The following is a 21,235-nucleotide window of genomic DNA, read 5'->3' as shown; positions in this document are numbered from 1 at the left end:
GGTTTGTTTTGGTTTTGTTTTTTTTTTTTTTTTTAATTGTCAGATCAAGGATGACCTCCTTGCTAGAGGTGCAGGATGAAACCATGCAGGGCATTTGCATGGCCCCAGAGGCCACCAGCTCCTGCAGTGGTATGAGGGTAGCCTGACCTAAGAGAGGAGCTGTGAAGGCTGAGCGCTGCTGCTGTTGGGTGCATCAGCAATGACTGCTTGCCATCTGCTGGGAGGCAATCAGCCTGACAGGAGACACTCCTGGATGCAGGAAAAGGAGCAAGACCTGGGCCACTGGTCCTGTAAGAGCTGGATGGCATTTGGGCTTGCAGAGAGAGCAGGAAGAGTATCCTCTGAGGAGGGTAAGCACAAAGCAGTCAGGAAGCTCTGGTCTCGGGCACTTGAGGGCTGACAGAACTCACTGCAGAATTTTAACATGCTAACACCCCCCTTGAGTCCTCCTTGGAGGTGCCTGACCTCACTGCAGAGGTGGCAGAAGGCAGTTCAGTGTGTGTAGTTAATGAATCTCAACTCGTCCATTGGTAGCATTTAGCAGAGCCCTGGTGTGGTGGCATCTCACATTTCCACAGCACAATTTTCCAGTGTCTGTGGAGCTGTCTGTGTGCTGTTCACAGCATATGCCACTCCTGTCACAGCTTCCCCCCACTCCCTACAGCACAGAGATACTGCCCTGCCTTTGCCATATTCCCAGGATTCAGCCATTTGTTATGCCACCAGCACATCCAGCCTGCCTGGCACGGGGCATCCCACTCCCTATTGCATCAGCTCCTGGGAACACATGTCCAGCTGAAGAGTCCTCAGTCTTCCCAATGAGATTTCATTAATGTGTAGCAGGATAGAATCAGATTTCCAGCACAAGGTCTTGAAGAGCTGGTCTACTGATAGATGGACTAAAACTTCCCTTGCAATACAAGTATTGGTACCCCAGGTGAAAGTCATATTACTACACTGTGAGATGTTGATTGTATTATCAAAAGCAGCATCAACCTTCTGGGCTTGCTATCCCGCTGCTGCACTGAATGTGATGGTGCAAAACAGCAGCAAGGTCAGGGAAAGCTCTGGGATGTTGCTCTCCTGGTATGGAAACCACCACAGGAACCTGACAGTGTATAGACTGTGTTCTTGCCCTTTTAGTTCAGAAAGATAAGAAACAAAAGTGTCGTCATCAATTACCTTTAATTCTATGTATTTCATGATAGAGGAGGCCCAAACTCCTATTAGGTATCCACATTTCTGGAAGGCAGCATTTTCAAATTATAGTTTTTTCTCCCTAGCAGAGCCTGGCTGCAAGCCTACATGCAGTGAGCTTTTCAGGCACATCTGCAGAAGAAAGGGGTGCAGGACCTTCCTTCTCCTGTCTCTGGCTCAAATTGCAGACACATTTCTTCAGTGGCAACACCCTTTTAAGCAGCATTTAGTTCACTTATTTCCAGCCCTACTAGACCATCTGGTCAAAATGTTACTGTAGCTTTGTGGCAAACAAGATGGGGAAAATAAAGATCCAGGTTAAAATAAACACAGCAAGACTTTCCCCACAAAGAAGGGTGTCTCAGAAGAATGAGCACAGGCTGTGTGGAAGGGTAGGAGGAAGCAGGGTAGTCCCTTTCTGCAGTGTGGACTGGGAATCTGTTCTCTGCATAACACCAAAGAAAAGCAGAAGAGACCGAATAAAAATCAGGCAGTAGCAGCAGGAAGAAGTAGCAGCCTCAGACTCTGAATTTTTGAGGGTTTTTTTCAGATTCTTGTTATCAATTGTTATTCACATTTAGAGCAGGGATAGAAAAATTGCTTTGACTATCTCCAAACATCTCTTCTCAAATTCAGCCCGAATCTATGCTCTACTCTTTTCTGATTTCATTGTGTAAGTAAGAAACTCCTCAAACAAGGGCTTACTTAGACCATGTTGTGTTGTATATAAGCTTAGTGGAAACCATGAGCTGGGATTGCTGTGTAGCCTTGTGTGGCACTCCAGGGATACCCCAGTGAAAGGATGTCCTTTTCCAAGTCTAGTCAGAATCAAATAGCCCCCCAGGGAAAAAGAACAAACTTGGCAATTCCAGGTACACTTCCAGATTGAAGATGCTCAGAAGAATGGCTCTTGAATGGTTTTCTTCAATAAATTATAAGGAAGGTTAGAATTAATTTCAGTCTAGTAATTCTCTAAAAGGGTCTACAAAATTTAACCTTTGATTAGTGTCAAGATCTTCAAAATCAGAAGAAACACTACCAGTAACATGCCATGCTCCCCTCCCTGAGCAGTCATGCCTGGCAGCCTCTTGCAGAGCTCCTTGGCTTTAATTTACATATTACTCCATCTAGTGGCTTTATAGTTCCAGCCTCTATGAGTTTAAAACTCTGTCCTGGCACCAGCTGTATTTCAAACCTCTGCAGCAGCTTTGCCATCACCACTTTTACCTCCATCTGTTAAGAAAAAAACAGAAATCAGTGACAGAAAATACATCTTGGACTGCAGCTGCTTAAAGTCAGTCTGCTATCTTATACTGCTTTGTCAATACAGATTTAGAAGTTAAATATTACTCTGTTACTGCACCTTGTTGAGTTTGGGCAGGAAACCTGGGACTTCCTGGATTTGAAGACAACTGAGAGGCACTAAGATCAGTCTTTCTGTTTATGTGTTAAACCCATTTTGGAAGTCAGACTGTAAAACTAAAGCACTCTGAGCACTGGAGCTTAGATGAGCTCATAGCAGACACAGAACACTGGCTGCTGGCTGTCCTGAAATGCTCTCTGCCATGCTTACACACATTAAATTGTTCCTTCTGTCCACGTAGCCCTCTCCTCACCGTCTCTGGGCCAGTTCTGGCTTGTGTCCTCCTCCAGCTGATGTTTTCCCTGCCTTGATTGTGTCAGTGGCAGCCATGAGATGACCCCCAAGACCCCCTGCACATCCCCTGTGTGCTTGACCTTGGCTGGCAAAGAATGTTGACTGTGATTCCCATTAAGGGGCTTGGATTTGAGCAGGCTGGCCCAGGAGAGTTTGGAGGGAGTGCAGCCTGCTGCTCCTCCCTGCAGATACCTTGGCTGCATGGATGTCTGCTCTTTTGACAGCATTGGTGAGACATGCCTGTCATGGGCATGGGGGGAGATCTTCCCTCTGGGGAGAAGAGGAGCAGTGCACGGGGCATCAGTGTGGCCTCTGGTGCCCACCACCACCCATGGTCAGCACACCCTGAGCTGGCCCAGTGCTTGCTATCCAAGTGTTGCTCCAGGCCTCTACTCACCTGTGCAAACACCTGCCCGATGCAGGATCGGGGTCCCAGAGAGAATGGAAAATAGCAGTAATATGGCCTGCAAAGAAAAATGCTCAAAATTGTCACTCTGACAACTTGGTTGTAAAGAAACAAGCAAATATTTTATCACAACAACAAGGACATGGTCTAAATATCCCCTCACCTATTGGACTTGTAAAGCAGTCTCCAAATTAACTCTTTTTTTGCTTCAGAGCAGCAATACAGGAGCTGCACATTTCCTTGTCATTGCTCTTTGCTGTATGGCTCCGCTGCCAGAGCTGTTTTGATGCATGCCAGCCTTATTTCAAAGCTGAATGTCAAGCACACTCTAAATGCTCTTCAGCCTGTCATGAGGATGTCACAATCTGCCCAATTTTGCACCTTTGGGCCGCTCTGAACCATGTGAGTGAGAGGGTGTTTGGTTTAGGAGACCAGACTAACTCTAGGCTGAAGGAGAACTCCTGACTCACGAAGTAGCTGGTGCTGATTTCTGCATCTGTTTAGTCACTCACTGGTTCCTTCCATTGCACTCCTGACCACTGACTAGACTAGACTAACAACACGTGGCTGAACAGCATCTTCTCCCCCTCAGCCCCTTCTTCCCTGTCTAATATGAAGACATTTCAAGCCCCCTGGGACCAGGACTGTCATGGTCCTGTCATTCCAGCTTGCAATATACTAAGGAAAATATTCAACCTGGTTTGGGCCCAAAGCTTTGACCTCAATACAAGCATTTAATAACAATAACATTGGTCTTTTTTTATAAGGTAACATGTGGTCTAAAGAGTTCTTGAACAAAAGCTGTGCATTATTGCTCTCTATTTACATTTGGATAATTTAGTATTACTCATACTGAAATGGAAAAATAGTTTTATTCTACTTTTCTTTCCCTTAAAATCTCTTCCTGTAATGGTTTCTTAATACATATTTAATAACATAGAGTTAAAAGAAACTCACTTAGGTGCATCTTTGCTGAATCGCTCTGGATCAAAAGTAAGTGGATCCTTGAAAAACTTTTCCATCCTTCCCATTACATAAGTGTTGAGCTGGCAAGAAAGAGTTTATTTTTGTTAGTCAGGAGCAACACACTGAAAATGACTTTTTGCTGTCAGAGGTATAAAACCATCAATGCCTTCCACTCTCTGGTCTCAACTGAGAGTCTTAAATTATACCCCAGTTTTGGTCAAAATTTTAGAGAAGAAAGTACAAATATGCCCAGGGAAGATTTTGGCCCCCTCATCCACAGGTCTGTTACATTTGGATTAAGTGAGGCAGCTGATGGTGGATGGGACTCACAAAGATGGTGGTGTCTGCAGGAATTCTGATGCCGTTGATGACATGCTCCTTCTCCAGCCTGCGGAACGTCCCCGAGACGGGCGGGTACAGCCGCAGTGACTCCTTCAAAACCTGTGGCAGCAAAAAGCACAAGAGGTCAGTTAGTTCATACATTGCAGGAAGCAGAAATAAAATTAGTTACCTCCCTGTGGCCTTTCATTTTTGCTAAATGAGAGGTTTTGACTTTTGAAACGGATGTTGGTCTATCTGCCTTGGACTCCTGTGGGCAAAATATATCAGCTCCTTCAGGCCTGGTTCTTTCTTACTGATGGTCAAATAGAGAGAAAAAGACACAAAACCCACAAGAGATCCTGGAACAGATCCAACACCTCAAGTCAGATGAACAACTAAGTGAAAAATTATTAGGAAGAAAACTCAGGGAATATCTAAGAGTGAAGTCTCCTGCCCCTGATCAGCTGCTCTGGGCACTGGCTGCCATGAGGGTGGGTGATTGCTCCCACTTCCTTCCCACTCTCAGCTCCTGCCTTTGTCCTGTTTCTGATGCTTGAGGAGCTGAGCCAGGTCAGAGACCCAAAAAGACAAAAACCAACCCGGCAAAGGAAAATGAATAGGAAATTCTGAGAAAAAAAAATGGAACAAGACCACTTCTTTTGGTGTCAGTGAGCTGTAAGAATGGCTTATTTCATCAAAGTGAAACCTAATTAACAGTGCATATAAGCATCACACTGAAAATGCAATTAACAGTGTGCATGCACGAGTGGACTAATGAAAAAGAAACCTGGACAAAAGGATTCAGAATTGCCTGAACAACAGGAGAGAAGTCCCATGGTCTCTGATACTCCAGTGATGGACTGGCTCTGACCAAGGGTGACTGATTTTGATTGTACAGATCCAAAATTTTGCTGTTAAATAAATTGCTTTGAAGAGCTCTCATGTGATCTGTCTTAAAACTGAAAGGCTTAGATACCTCATCCTAATTGGAGTGGTATAATTGTGATGGTGTTTGGAGAAGCCTAAGGAAGCCTGCTGATTTCTGTAATCACATAGAATTGCCTTTTCCTTATGAGAAATAGACCTATGAAATCTATCTGCTATCACAGCACAGTAATTTGTGGGATGGGATATGCCAAATGGTAGATCACTGTTGCTCACCTCAGCAGGACAGTTTAAAACAAAAAGGATCATGGTGGACTACTAGAATCACAGGACAATTTATGCACAACAACTGCCAGGACTGTGATTCAGCCTCTCCTGAGGGCTACTGGTGTCCCCCATCTTGTGAAGAAAGGAAATGCAACACAAATACTGGCTAATAGCCAACCCTAGTTTGCAGTTTGTTACCAACCAGCACTTCTATACACAAGACCTCTTTTAGGACCAAACTCTTTCCCTCACCACCCCCGAGTGACTGAAGAGGGTTTCAAGGCTGAATAATGAAAAACTGACATTAGAAAAGCCAGCCATTATTTTTGGCTATCTTCAAATCCCACTTTATTGCATATGGTTAGATCGTAGCTGGAAATGCTTTAACAATAATCAAAAGCAGAGCAGCGAATTAGGAAAGTGTGTGGCATTCACACACAGGTTGGGCTCAAATCTGCACACCTTTCTTAAAATTACAGCTGTTGATTCAACTTAAACTGAAAAGGGGTTATGCAACTCTACTCTAGCTTCCAGACTGATAATAATTAAGGAAAGGAGTGAAAGAATCTGTAAATTTAAGGAGCATCTGCCCAATAAGTCTGGACTGCTGAAAATGTGTCAGACTACATGCTGTCTGAGTCTCTGGGGACAAACATTATCAGAACAAAATATTAGCATAGTTTTTAAAATTTTAAAAGTTTGGGCATCCTCCATGAGATGTCAGAAGCTACAAAACCACTCTGCCTGATATCTTACCTCACTCCTACAGTACCTGAGATAAATAGGTGAGCTTGCCAAGATCCTCATAGTCAACGTTTCTCTTGGCACCAAGAACCTCATCCACTTCAGCCTGAGCCCTGCAGGTCAATTAAAACTTGTTAGGTGCAGATGCCTGTTTCTTGCTAGGCAAGAAGTTGACAATTATTTTACATTCCAGACACTAAGTTGGACTTAAACACCCATCCTTAGGCAAAATGCCAACCAATTCCCATCCAGGCTTCCTGAACATGTACCTCATATCAGGATGAGGCAATGTGCATACAAGGCAGCTGAATCAGGTGGGATTTGGCACCTGTATGTATAAAGGCTTTGAAAAAAATCACCTAGGTGAAACTGAAATAATCCACCATAAGGTTTTTCTTTTTATACATTTTAGATATATTGGTACTAGGAGACTGTTTAGTTTGGAAGGGAGGCTAGAATTTATTGATCCTATCTTTTTAATAACCCTTACAAATTTTTAATTATCATCAAGCTGGGTCTGAAAATTGGAGCACACGTACCTTTCCATTATTTCAGGATGCTGACCCAGTGCCATTACTGTAAATGTCATCTGATTGGAACTGGTTTCATGACCTGATGATAACAAAAACCAGTTTAAAAGTTAGTAAGAAATAATAACATGATACAAAGATGGTCTACTAGGGTGATTGTGTGTAGGAAGCTTTAAACATCAAACCCCAAATGTTTTATTTTAAATATGCTAGAAAATGAAGGAAATAATAAAAGATATGTAAAGTCTATGTAAAGAGCTTTCAACAATGACAAGAAAAGAACATAACTGGCAAAGATATGACCCATCTTGTGCAAGTCAAAGCTGCAGTGGTTGCATGAAGCACTGACTACTAGGGTCATGAGCTCTCTAATAGGAGGGCCAGTGAGGTCTGGGATTTGCCTTGTCGTATTACGGGACACACAGTTCTGCCAGAAAGATAGGATTTACTTGATTTGAGGGAAAACAGAGCTTCTTATCATCTTTCTTTGAAAGGTCTGCTTTACATGTTAGGATGACCCTGCTCAAGCAAGGAGTTTGGACCAGAAGACCCTTTCAACCTTACCCACTCTGTGACTGTGATGTGGACACTTTCCCCTTTTTTTCATGGATAGACATATGTACTATTTTAAAGCATTACAGAAAACAGACTTCTGCAAAGATGTCTGCTGCAATAACATCTTTCTTGCTAAAGAACAGCATTTTGACCACACCTTCTTATGAACATAAATCATCTTGATCTGCAAAATCTGCAAAAAAAAAAAAAACAACTATCTCACATAATCACTCAGCCCATACATTTTCTGATTGGTTCAACAGTGCCTTCTCCTGCTTAGGCAAGAATGGCATTCAATCATGTGGGTGAGGTGATGCAAAGACACATTGAACATGTAAAAGACATTTTTGGTGGGATTTAGTGGGATCTGGGTGGAAGGGCCAGAACCCCATAAGGAATAGCCTTGCACCCCAGTGGGCAGTGGAAAGACAGAGGCTGGAAAACAGAGTGGGATGCCAGTGGTTGGAAAACACCAGCCTGGCATTATTTGCTGCACTGATATCACTGAAAGAGGACAATATATCACTTGCCTGTGAGAAAAAAAGGTCTTAATTTTTTCAGACCTCACCCAGCTGGTCCTATGCCAGTGTAATACCTGGTCTTCCAATCAAGAGACTGCTGGTTGCAGCAGCATCACATGGAGTCATGATGTTAATTATGATTAAAAAGGATGTTAATCATGACCCTGTAGACAGCTCAAGAATGAGTAGATTCCCACATGACATACCCAAGCATTAAAATAGCTACCAACCTGCAACAAAGAAAGTGATAAAGTTATCCAGAATGTTTTCATCATCTCTAGTCTTCTCCAGAGCTGTCAAGATAGCAAAACAAATGGAATTAGAAAATGCCCCTGTGCCCCAGCTGGACCAGCCAGAATGCTCTGCCCTGTTTGGCACAAATTGGCTGAGGTAGCATCGAGAGAAGATGCTGAGTGGGCATTTCAGTGGTGACTTGTGACCAGTATTTGATCCAGCACAAAGAAACAGGCAATTTTCAAAGCAACTCTCACTATCTTCAGTGTGAAAACAACTTTAAAGGAAGATCCAAGTTCAGATCCCCAAAACAATCCTCCCCGAATTTCACAGCAAAACATTCCACAGATAAATTCACTCAAACAGCAAGGTGTCTCTTACCATCTCCTTTCAGTATCTGTGTAAGAATATCCACTGTAGCTTCTTTTCCATTCTGGATGGCTTCTCTCCTCTGGTCAATGCACTGCTTCCCCACACGTCTCAACAGCCTCACACTCTCCCTGATCTCCTTTACCAGCTTCCGCTTCCCTGGCATGAACTGAATACAGAATTTCTTTTGTCATTTTATTCCTTTCAGTGTTATTTTACAAGTGAGCACCTTGTTTTGCACTTGCCACAAAAAAATTTGCTCTCCATGCAACAAACTGAATGCCCACAGGATGAAGGGCGTGGGTTGAAATAAGAAATATTTCAATCTGTGCATGCTGATGTCGTGTCTTCTCAGAGCTGATGTTTTGGGCACTGCGAGCAAAATTCATCACCTCTCCATGGAAGAAATTGCATCATGCAATGCAGAATCTCACCCCTGGTCTCAAAATGAAAACAGGATCTGTAAAGCCTGAACTACAGCTTTCATGAGACATTGAAATAATTCTTTACTTAAATATTTCATATTACATCCATAATTTCCTAGCAGATGAATTTGGTAGCTTAATTTAGGTTAAAAATATAACTTTTACACAGCAAGAATGCTCAAATTTCTTCCACCCTGAGTGAAGGCTACCATCCTTCTTGGACAAATGGCAAAAATCTCAGTTTTTAATGGGTACGAGAGCATAAAACCATATCAGAAGGAGACACATGCAGGGGAGAACAAAAGAATAAAAAAGAAGCATTAAATATTAATGTTAATTTCATGAGTTTTTTAAAGCAGTAATGAATTTTATCTTGATGCCCATTGGAGGGAAAGATCTACAGATGACTGTTTCCCTAAAATATATGGATTTTGCACAGCTCCATGAACTCAAGGAGGAGCAGCTGAATGTGAGGAGAGGGGACTGCAGTGAGGAGAGTACAGACCTTTATGAAGGGGTCGCGTGCCTTGTTCAGTCCTTCCATAATCTTGGTCACAGCATTGGGAAAAGGTGTCTGGTCATCACTCAGTGCATTCAATTCCAGGCCAAAGGCTGCCTGAGAAGCAGGAGAGAAAAAGGCAACTTGCTGGGGTGGGGGTGAAAGAGCAGGAAAACAGCACCACCTATCCCCCTAAAAATATCTCAGGCTGCGAGGGGAGGGCAATATTGACATTATGTTTTCTCCTTATTTGAGTGGATTAATAATTTACCACTATTCTCCATTCCTCCCAAACTGGCTTGCATAGAAAAGGAAAAGGCAGTGTAAGGCAGACTTCCTGCTGACATGCAATGGCAATGATACAACCTCCAACCATGAAAAAGCCCTGGTGTGTCCCTTTTGGCATGGAGGGGTGGGAGGTATGAGGCTGAAAGGAGTTTTGCAAAGAATACTCATCCTGCAGGCCACACCTAGACTATGCAAACCCTTCTCTACCTGCCCTTTCCCATGACTCAGCCAGAATGGAAGTGCCACTATTAGTCCTGCAGGTCTTCTAGCACTGCTGGGTAAAGGTCTTTCTCCCTGCCTCCAGCTCCTGATCCCATCCTACTGCTGGTAGGCATTACTTCCATCCCCTCCTGCCAGTTGAGAGGAAACAAGAAAGGGACAGCTGGTACCTTTCCAATGACATCCATAGTCACCCGGCTCATCATTGACAGCATGCTAAACTCTGTTTTTCCATCTGCCTTTTCCTCTAGCTTCTCCATCAGCTCTTCTGCTTTTTCATTAAAAGTTTCCATCAGACCAATCAGGTAGCTGAACAAGCAATAAAGATGAGTAATGGGGGCTCTGGAGAGGACATCTTTGCTCAGACAAAATAACCTTCGTTATTTTCCACAGAAAATAGTAACGTTTTTAAAAAATTATAATTAATTTGCCTTAATACATTAAAAATCAAATATATTGAATGATCTGAATTCTTCTTACACTAGTTCTGCTCTGCCCTGCCATGTAATCAACATCTGTCACGGCAAAGGACAGTGGCCTGTGCCCTTTGTACATGGACTTTATCTTTGGACCCTGCATACAGTGCATCAAGGTGCACAAGAAAACCAGACCAACCCTCTGCCTTACCTTTTCCAACAGGATAAGGCAGGATACACAACCCTGGGACCTTTCTGTCATTGCTGAGTTCATAGGGGTGTCACTGCTCCGTGGGAAGTATGATCAAATTATATTTAGCATGGAAATAGAGTGCTGGATTCTACATTAAATATTATTTTGGCACTGAATATTAGAGGTTTTTTCATCCAAATATCAAATAATGACAGGGAGAAGCATGACAATACAGTAAAAGTAACAGCTAGATGGTTCCAGAAATATTTGCTTTACCTTCGGCTGAAAGCTGGATCCATTATCCTCCGCTGCTTGTGCCAATGCTCATGGTTGCGAACAGTTACCAAACTATTCCCTAGAAACCTAGCACATAGGAAAACAAGGAAAGGAACAGATTTATGCAAGGGACCCTGCTGAACCCTGTGTAGTAACAAATGTAAGTCTTTTACATCTACTTTCTTTTATTTTTCCCATGTATAGGGAGCACCTTTGAGTATGCAACCATTGCATCACTGTGGACGACAACCGAACCACAGATTTTTTCTCCAGGTAGGTGTGGACTGCTGAGTTCAGATGATGGTTCATTACAACTGTTATGGAAACAATTACTGTAATAACTGGATTATTATTTTTTTTAAAGCTTCAGACTAACAAAGAAAATTTCCCTTTTTTTTTTTAATTGAATTTAGAAGCTGCAACCTGACATGCTTTATTGAGAGCTCTAAAATCAGTGCTCTAAAATCTGAGAACTTTGATGATGGTCTTGAGTAGACTGCTCTGAGACTAACTGGACATCCCCAGGGGGAAAAAGGATACATGATCAAGGTAAAACAAAATCCAACATATCCTCCTCCCTGACTGGGAAGACATTTGACTTGACATATAGTTTAATAGGTACATGCTGCTTACATGTGTCTGGAATGAGAAATGAATCCCCACACTAAGGTCAATGGTCTGAGTCAAAATAACATGCCTTTGATATTATTAATCTTGGATTTATTTTCAGATCACAGTGGCTTCAGATGCGTTTTGCCTACCTCTCACCAAATAGGCTGAAGAGATTACTATACACAATTGGATCCTTTGGGTGCTGTGGTGACATCAAGAACTCCTAAAATAAAACCTCAGGTCAGTGAATGCTGAGTGCAATCTGTTTCCCAGACAAAACAAAAAATTTCACTCACACACATCTACTCTCTTCTTCTGCAGCTATAATCTGAAGAGTAGATGAATTATTTGGTGTGCCCTGATTCTCCAGTTCCTGTGCTGCTAGCTTGCTTTGCATCCCTCTAGCACTTTTTTGCCCAATGACCTGAAATCTCACTCTGTTGTAATTGCAAAGATTTAGAGAAAGAAATTTGGTCTCTCCTGCCCCATTCATTTGAGATACTAAGCTCTTGTAGACAGTCTGCTTTTCACAAATGGAAAATGTTTGCTATATGTGCTGTTTAAATAAAAGTAGCAAAATAAATTAACTGATCAAGGAAAAAAAAATCAGGACAGCCTGGAGAGCAAAGCACTTCATCCCCTTCACCCAGCTACAGCCAAGCATAGACTGGCTGCTGTGTGCTGCTCTGATCATCAACCACCAGCTCTCCTATTATGGAGGGAATGGGATCACCATTGATTTGGCTTTATTTTTCAGTACCTTCACTCCTTCAGGACTCACAATCAATACTGAGACTCTGTGAAAGGCATTCATTCGTACAACAGGTCCATATTTCTCTGCCCTGTAAGAAGAGAAATTTTTTTAAAAGAGAATTATGGTGCAAACTATCAACAGACCTAATAACCTTGAAGCACCAGAGCACATTACAGTGGGAACTACTGCAGTCCCCAGCCAATGAAGCCATTAGGAGAACAGAATAATCAAGGTTGGAAGAGACCTTCAAGGTCATCTGATCCAACCATCAACCCTTCACCACCACAATCACCCCTAAACCATATCCCCAAGTGCCACATCCAGACGTCTCTTGAACATTTCCCCAAAGTTACTCCACCACTATCCTTATTCCAATGGCTAAGCATTCTTTCAGTGAAAATGTTTTTTTCTAGTATCTAATCTGATCTGAAAGATCAATGCTCTCTCTAGCTTCTTTGTCCAACCATCTCACTGATGCTAATTATGTCATTCTGTAAGGGTCTTTGTGCCTTGTTTTCTCCATATGTGCTACAGGACTACCCCATTCAATGTTACTGACGTGCCTCAACTTACCACTGCAGCAAGAGATCTGGTGTAAACTCCTGTTTCCTCACCATTCTCCATATGATTGGCAAGTGTCCAAAGAAAAAGCTGTAGAATATGAAGGTTAAGAGTGTCATAAGGATGCCAGCATAGGGTTTTGTATGGATTGCAATCCTTGTTGCTCAGTGAGTGTTGCTCATGTTTTCCTCGTAAGGGAAGATGGAAATAACTCTGAGCTGTGCCAATGCCCAGCCCTCACCACACTGGTAAATTGGGGACCAAAAACATGCAGCTCGCATGCAGCCAGAAGAGCAGCACAGAGATAAAGGATGAGATAATTTTCTTATGCTGTATTGTAGGAGATGTTTGGGTCTGGATGGGATCTCCCATGAATTTCGTTACTCTTTGCCTGTCTGAGTGAATCTTGACTGCAGCTATTAGATTGCTGTACATGAAAGAGACATTTGCATTAAACACTCCTTAATATGTGCTCATCCCTGGTAAGTGTAACTTCATTTCTGTCAATGCATTTCTGTTCAGAGAAATTAGGAACCATCTCCTTCTGTCCAAAACTGCACCATTTCAAATACTGAGGAGGATAATTACTGGTTGATATGGAAATTGAAGAAATTAATAGAAAATGTTAACTCTTCAAATACAATAGCTGCATTAAAAACTTAAGAGATCAATTCCTTCTTTCAACTGTGAGTGGTGAATTCTCACTGGCTTTGCATAAATCTGAGGGAAGATTTGGCCAAGCTCCTCTCTAAATGAAGCAAGCTGCACTCAAGGTCTGTTTTCCATTTAAGAGACAGAAAGCCATGTTGTCATCCCTTTCAGTATAAATAAGCTATGGGGGAAAACAGACTCTTATTTTATTACTATTGGAACTGGGAGGCACTTAAAATAACAAGAAACTCAACAAAGTTACTCAACATCTACAGAAACTTTTAATCCTCCACTTGTTTGAATCCTCCTTTGTAATTGTATTCCAAAAAGACCTGAAAGCCCCAAACACAACTCCTTTGTTAGCTCTGGAAACTGTCTATATCTGCAGCACAGGAAACAAGCTCCCACTCATAGCTCCTCTGGTGTGCCATCACTCCATAGTGTTACTTCACATCTCAAAATGAACCTAAGGACGAGCAGGTTCAGGTATGACAAGATCATCCCCTCTGACCCTGATTACACAAGCAGGATGAAGCCTGGAGCTGGGCAGGAGAGAGTGGCATCCCTGTAAAGCTGTGCATGAGCGCTGGTGTCTCTTCCTGTGGCATGTTAGGAGGGCATGTGCACCCACAGGGGAGGTTAAGTGGGAAGCTCACGCACCCCTGCAGGAACCACGACTCCTTGTGACAGCACTGCCACTGCCTTGCTGGCAGCTTCCTCACTGCCCCTTATCACTTATGACATTTTAATTTATTTTTGGCAGAAATTAAACAGCTGGCTGATGCAGGGGGGCACGGAAGGTGCCTGGTGGCGTTAGTGCCTGTGTCTCCTGGCGCAGCGCGGCACGGCTGGCGGCGCCGGTCCCGCCCGCGCGGCTGACGCGGCTGTCACGTCCCTCCGCAGGGTCACGGGCACACGCACAGCTCGGCGGGCGGCTCCGGCCGCCGCGGTGCCCCCTCGGGAGATGCCCGGCCGGCGGGCCGCGCTGCTGGGCGGTGCGGGATTCCCGGGAAGCGGGCGCACACCAGCGCCGGGCCGGCCTGCCTGACCCTGCCCCTGCCCGCAGCCGCCGGCCCGGCCCGGCCATGCCAGCGGCCAGGGCTGATTTCCTGCTCCGACACCGCCTCCGGCCCCAGCCTGGCACGGAGCGCTCCGCGGAGACACCGAGCCCGCCCGCCGGCCCTTACCTCTCCCGCGGGGCGCCGGGGATGTGGTCGTACTTGGCGTGGACGTACTGCACGTAGCAGCAGTACAGGACGAAGGCCAGGAGCGACAGGGCCAGCAGGAGCCCCCCCGCCGCCCACAGCACCTCCATGCCCGCCGGCTGCAGCGCCTCCGCCCGCCCCGAGCAAAGGGCGGCCGGGGCGGCCGGAGAGTCCCGGCTGCGGGCGGGGACCGCTCCAGTTAAAGAGCCCGGCGGCGGCCAAAGCTGCGCTGGGAGCGCGGGGCTGCTCCGGCGCACCGCACGGCCTGTGCCCATGGCTGTGTGCATGGATATGCTCCGGAGGAGGTGCTCTCAGGGCTGGAGTGAGCACTTTTCCTATCACGTAGCGATATGATAAGGGGGAATGGCTTTGAACTCAAAGAATGTATATCTAGATTAGATATTGGGAATAAATTCTTTACGATGAGGATAGTGGGGCACTGGAACAGGTTGTCCAGAGGAGTTGTGGGTGCCACATCCGAAGTGTTCAAGACCAGGCTGAATGAGGCTTTGAGCAACCTGGTCTAATGGATGGTGACCATGGCAGGGGATGAAGGTGGAACTAGATGATTATGGTCCCTTCCAACCCAAACCATTCAATGATTCTCTGACATATATATATATATATATATATATATATATATATATATATATATATATATATATATGAGTGTGTGTATGGATATATGCTTACCTGGGTGGAGATGATGCTTTGCACAAGTGCATGAGGAGGTCAGGTAGGATGCTGCACCTTCCTATGTTTGTTTACAAAAATGTTTTAAGTAAAGCTGGTCTCTGAAGGGTCCTAGACAAATCAAGCATCCCAGGGACAAGGAAGACAGAGGCTTTTTGTTGACTTCTAACTGTTTAAATTAGAAGGAACAAAGGAAATGTACTGTTGATGCCTGTAGGAATCAGTAGGTGAAAGTTTTTAGAGCAGTCTACTTTGGGCACCATGCTCATTCCTCATCCAGACACAGGAGTGAGAGCTAATACTGTTTTATTCAAAAGAAGCAATCTAATACTCACACAAATTGCATAAGGATCGGACAACATAAGAGACTAAGCCATAAAATAAATGGTGGAAATTAATTTCTGATTAATGAAAAGTAATGCATGGGGGAAGACAAAATATGTGTATACATATCCATATACATGCAAGCCAGTTATATATATTTAGTGGTGGTACTTATTCAGGAATTTCACCTTAATGCTCAGCATTGATGAAAGAAGCAAGCAGAGCACTGATGGTGATTAGAAATGGGGGAGCAAGTAAAACAAGGTGCCTGAATGTACTGGCAGATGGAGACCTGGATAAACCTGGGGCACACCCACCATGTGGGAATACCCCATGCACTCTTCCTACCAGCTCAGCAGGGCTGCACAGACAGAACAGGTTAAACCTTAAACTGGAAAAAGGATGAGTGAGGGAGGTTATGACAGGTGTCAGGAAAACCACCAGTGGTTTGCAGATAAATAGGGACAAACTGAGTCATTACTTTGCATAATTCAAGAACAAGGAGGTACCCACTGAAATGATCCAGCAGCAGGTGTAAAAGAGGAATACATTTTCCACAACAAATTGCTAAATAGGGGAACTCATGTCAACAAGCTGTTGTGAGAGCTAAGTAAGTTGGCTCACAAGGAGCCAGGGAAAGTGATGGACGATGGTAGCAGGAACCATCACTAGCCTCAGCAGGACCTCTGCACTCTGGGGATTCCCAACAGGAACAACAAGACCCCAAATTGCTCAAGAAAACCAAGAATGTATACGAACCATCTACTGCATCCTCCTTTCTTCCCATTCTGCCCTTAGTCCAGCAGCCTTTCAATCACTGCAACAACCTCCATAGTCTCCCATAAACACTCCCCTTCTTCCTTCCTTCTCAGATTCTTGCTAGGTCACTTCACCTAGTGACCTAGAAGCAGATTGTGCACACTCCATCCCTTTGAAGGTTGCTTATCTTGCATACAGGGTGGCTGACACTCCTCTCCACCATTTCCACAGCTCTGAGTGCAGCAGGAGAAGCAGAAGAAGGATCTTTGCAGCCCCATTACATACAAACAAGCACAGCACCTGGTAATCAGACTTTCACAGGACAGCCCTTTGCCTGCACAAGTTTTGCTCAACCATCAGGAAGTAGCATACCAAGCTAACTGGAGTTTTATCATATGTATTTTTCACATCTGGGTTTCTGCCCTGTTTGGCAGCACCATAGGAGACACTGCAGGAGTTTATTTCCTGCACCCTTCCCTCAGCAGCTCCCATATGGTCATACCTCTCTGCAGAAGAAGGGAGAAGATGTAGCTCCTGGTACCCCCTGTTTTTGTCCATTCAATGCATGAATCATCTGCCAGGCACCTCCAAGAGTCAGCTCATTTCAGTTTCTAAGTGGAAACTGATGGTGCTAGAAGGCAACAATCTGCAGGGTTTCCTTGTTTTTTTTTTTTTATTTGGCTTTCTGTTACATTCAGTGTTAACATTGATTTTTTTTTGCTCAAAATGATTGTCTTACAACCATTAATTATTTTCCCCTCTGTTTAGAGTACATATTCTCAAAGATCATAATGATTATTGAACTATTGTTTTAATTTATCTTAATTGAAACTACTTTTTTTTTTTTTTTCCCTGTTAAGGCTGTGGTTTTAAAACTGCCTGTTTTCAGAAAAAAGCTATCATTCCTTCCCACAGGAAGTCAGGCAGTATAATGATAACATGGTATGAGTGAGTATCCATCACTAGGAAAGATATAACTGATAGTAAGAATAGCATCACCCAGAGAAAGTTTAAAAGCTAAAGCTAGCTGATGTTTAAAAACTAAAGCTAGCTGATGAACTCATGTTTTTAAAGACATTCAATGAATTTTCTGATGAAACATTGATTTTCTGAGTTTCATTAGTTTTTTCAGCATACTTCAAGAATAGATCATAACTATCTGTAAGTTGCTCTTTCATTCAGAATTAGTCTCAAAATAATTCCTGTGAAAAATTCCTGCTTATACTTTGTTTGTGAGCAGCTAACTGGGAGGTGATAAAATATTTTGTATTTTATACATTTTTATGGGAAAGAGAGGCTATGTGATACAGTTCTAATCCCCGAGTAAATCAGGTATGGTGTCACAATTAGGTTTCTCAGGCAAATATAATTATCCCAAACAACTCCCCTAAGTAATCAGCCTGGATACGCTGCAAAAATTATCTTATTTTTCAAGCTTTAAAGATGAACTTCAATAAAAGCTTTTGTTTGTATTCCAAGAAACTTTAATACAACCCTTTGTGTTCTATAGTGTTTGTATACCCTCGAGTGAAGGACACGATCCCAAGGCACTCCCGTGTTTATGATCCGCCCGGGAGCCCATGCTGCGCCGGGAGAAGGAGCTGGGCTGGGCTGGGCTGGGCTGGGCTGGGCTGAGCTGAGCTGGGCTGGGCTGAGCTGAGCTGAGCTGAGCTGGGCTGGGCTGGGCTGGGCTGGGCTGGGCTGGGCTGGGCTGGGCTGAACTGAGCTGAGCTGGGCTGGGCTGGGCTGGGCTGGGCTGGGCTGGGCTGAACTGAGCTGAGCTGGGCTGGGCTGGGCTGAGCTGAGCTGAGCTGAGCTGAGCTGAGCTGAGCTGGGCTGGGCTGGGCTGAGCTGAGCTGAGCTGGGCTGAGCTGGGCTGGGCTGGGCTGAGCTGAGCTGAGCTGAGCTGAGCTGAGCTGAGCTGGGCTGGGCTGGGCTGAGCTGAGCTGAGCTGGGCTGAGCTGGGCTGGGCTGGGCTGAGCTGAGCTGAGCTGAGCTGAGCTGGGCTGGGCTGGGCTGGGCTGGGCTGAGCTGGGCTGGGCTGGGCTGGGCCGGGCTGGGCCGGGCTGAGCTGAGCTGGGCTGGGCTGGGCTGGGCTGAGCTGAGCTGGGCTCGGCTCGGCTCGGCTCCCCCGTGTCCCCTCGCTGCTGGGGACTGAGCTGCCACCGCGTGGACATTCTGCCAAGCCGCGCATTCCCGAGAAAAAGCCAGGAGCAAGACACGTCTGCGAGCCGGCCAGAGGAGCAGAGAACTGGGAGCTGTTAACAGGTGAAGTTCCAAGGTGAACTTGAGACATAGGTGAGACATAGGGTTGGTCCGAACTCCTGCTCTCTTTTGCTTGGCTTTGCATGGTTTGAAAACATTCTGTTCTCTCTCTGAAGGTGCAGCGTTGTTTACGTTGTAAGTGAGGACAGCAAGGAGAAGGCAGAGCTTAGGCAGCTCCTGTGCTGGGAAACGCCTTCAGCAGCACACACATTGCCAGAGGGCTGGGCACCCTGGTCACTCAGAACTTACCACGGCAGATGTGGACAGGAAAACTCAAAAAGCTAGTTAATAATGATAAATTAGCTGATCTAAAACCAGACCTCTAGCCACAGATTACACTGGATATAGGAGTCAGAACAAAATCTGCAGTGGGTTAGGTGTTACTTACCCAGCATTGCCAAATACAGAACTTTGCAGTGATTTTCACCTTGAGTCAGTTGTCCCCCAGCGTCAGGACCCCAGTATGATCAAAATCAGGACCTCATTGATCAAAATTTTCCAGCATGAAGTGGGCAAGATGTTAGTAATAAGAGAAACAGACTAAGGGTTTAGTGATTGCCAACAGCTAATGCCCTTGAGGAACAAACTACTTAATGTGATACTTGTACAACTGACTGAACACTACAGCCTTTTTTGTTGTTGTTAAAAATAGAATTCCTATTTACCACATTGTTGCAAAGGAATGATTGCCATTTCCATCATAGCTGCTTTTCTGACAATGTTATAACGTTGCTCGAGGCAGCTCTATATCTGCACCTGTGCCCCAGACATGAGAGCCTTGGGAAAGTCATGTACGAGGCAGCAAGGTATGAGCACAATGGGTTTCATGTTTTCTTGGTTTACAGAGGGAAAAAAATATGTTCTCTTAAAGCTTAAATTTGGAATGCAGTTAGTATTTATCAAAAGATGCTTACGTCTCTTTTCATATAGAAAAATGTGTGTTTATGTCTGAAAGTATGTAAGGGGGCCAATGCATCTCACATGACAACCTGACTTTTAGAGAGGACTACTGGCATGTTTCCAATACAAAATCAGACTTGAATATTCATACTTGTGACTGTTTTTCTCCTCTGTGCTTCTGAATTTCCATATTGACCACACCCAAACAGTGTCAGGCTGAGCTGTCCTACAGAGGGATGGATCTGTGCTGGGGACTGTCACCCGCCAGCTGTATCAATGCTAACTCCTGAAAGAAGAGGGAGGCTGAGCTGGGCGCAGTGCTGGGAGTGTTTTGCTGGGTTTGGGCCCTGGAGCAGGGCAGGTGTTCAAGAGCTGCTGTTCTCCCTAGGCCATCATAAAGCCCAACACAAAGGTCTAACTGGTGAGAGGCTGATAGGGTGGATAAAGGCAAGGCAAACACGATGGCAGCATGTGAAACTGAGGCCCCAGGCTCACCTTTGCACCCTGTGCCAGTGTCACCCACAGTGACACTGAGCTTTCTGAATGTGTCATGTCTTCAGTACAATTTGATTACAGACCTCTGCACTTATTAATGTGATACATGGGCCTCATGCTGTTCATACCCTGCAGCCTGAGCTGGGCAGAGCCAAAATTCCCCTGATATGGAGGATATCCTCATGGCATGCTCCAGCCAGGGCTCAGCTCCGTGAGGGTTTTGCTAACATTTGAGTGAGAACCCCTGATACAACACCCTACCTACTTCACTATCTCTCCACTGCTTGGCAGCAACCTCTAAAGAGAGATTATTCCTATTTATTATTATTAAAGAGATTATTCCTAGATATGCTGGGGAGAATTATCTATTGTATTTCTTGGAAAGAACATGGTAAATTCAAATTAAGATAATGTCTATACTTCAGACTGCAACACAGTGTGGATGTGCTCAGGCTGGATGCTGGGCACCACAAGGTCGTAAGTGAAAAATCCTGAGCTCTGGGCAGAGCTACTCTGCTTTGGAGGTAGAGAAAAAGACATGGAAAGGCTGAGTTTACACTGTTCCCTTAGAGATATGCTGGGTCCTCTATGTGATACAGCTGTGCTAACTTAAGGAAAGATATGTAAGGAAAATGCAGGTTCTCCAGTCTCAGTCAGAGTTGAATCAGGAGACAAGGCAATAAAACATATTGCTACTGGACAAAAGTTTGGAACTGCCACCTGAGGAGGTACATGAGGAAGTCTGGTTGCACTGTGGGCTAGTTTAAGATTTATCCTGAATTAGCATCCAGGAAGTATACTGTCATGTTCAAGTGTAGCAGCAGGGGTTATTAGTTTAACTAATGTTTAATTCGTGTGACATCCTGCTATATAAAAATGATATCACTAAGAATCCTATTAAAAAACAGATGAGATAGCAGGTATTTAAATGCATGTGTACTTGTGTGCTTTAAATAGTACAGGCTCATAATTTAAATACCAGTGAACTAGACTGACAGATACCAGGAGTTAGAACAGATATATTTTAATCTTGAAAGGGACCATAATG

The 21,235-nt window shown here is 44.4% G+C and overlaps 1 protein-coding gene across 1 annotated transcript; it reads right to left on the bottom strand.

Moving 5' to 3' along the window:
• Window positions 1–1,166: 1,166 nt before the first annotated feature.
• CYP46A1 (cytochrome P450 family 46 subfamily A member 1) lies at window positions 1,167–15,042 on the bottom strand. Its single transcript, XM_021549637.3, has 15 exons — window positions 14,734–15,042; window positions 12,908–12,985; window positions 12,341–12,422; window positions 11,730–11,803; window positions 10,969–11,055; window positions 10,254–10,392; window positions 9,583–9,693; window positions 8,665–8,821; window positions 8,280–8,342; window positions 6,983–7,055; window positions 6,472–6,556; window positions 4,557–4,667; window positions 4,218–4,306; window positions 3,252–3,318; window positions 1,167–2,430 (listed from the first exon to the last, which is right to left on the bottom strand). Exons 1-15 carry the CDS (start codon window positions 15,036–15,038, stop codon window positions 2,269–2,271), a joined length of 1,683 nt encoding a protein of 560 aa, XP_021405312.2. The 5' UTR covers window positions 15,039–15,042; the 3' UTR covers window positions 1,167–2,268.
• Between the last annotated feature and the right edge of the window lie 6,193 nt (window positions 15,043–21,235).

This window comes from Lonchura striata, chromosome 5, assembly GCF_050655825.1.
Source record: "Lonchura striata isolate lonStrDom1 chromosome 5, ASM5065582v1, whole genome shotgun sequence".
Taxonomy (NCBI): domain Eukaryota; kingdom Metazoa; phylum Chordata; class Aves; order Passeriformes; family Estrildidae; genus Lonchura; species Lonchura striata.
Note: the sequence above shows the minus strand (reverse complement) of the source record. Positions and strands in the feature narration are given on the sequence as shown.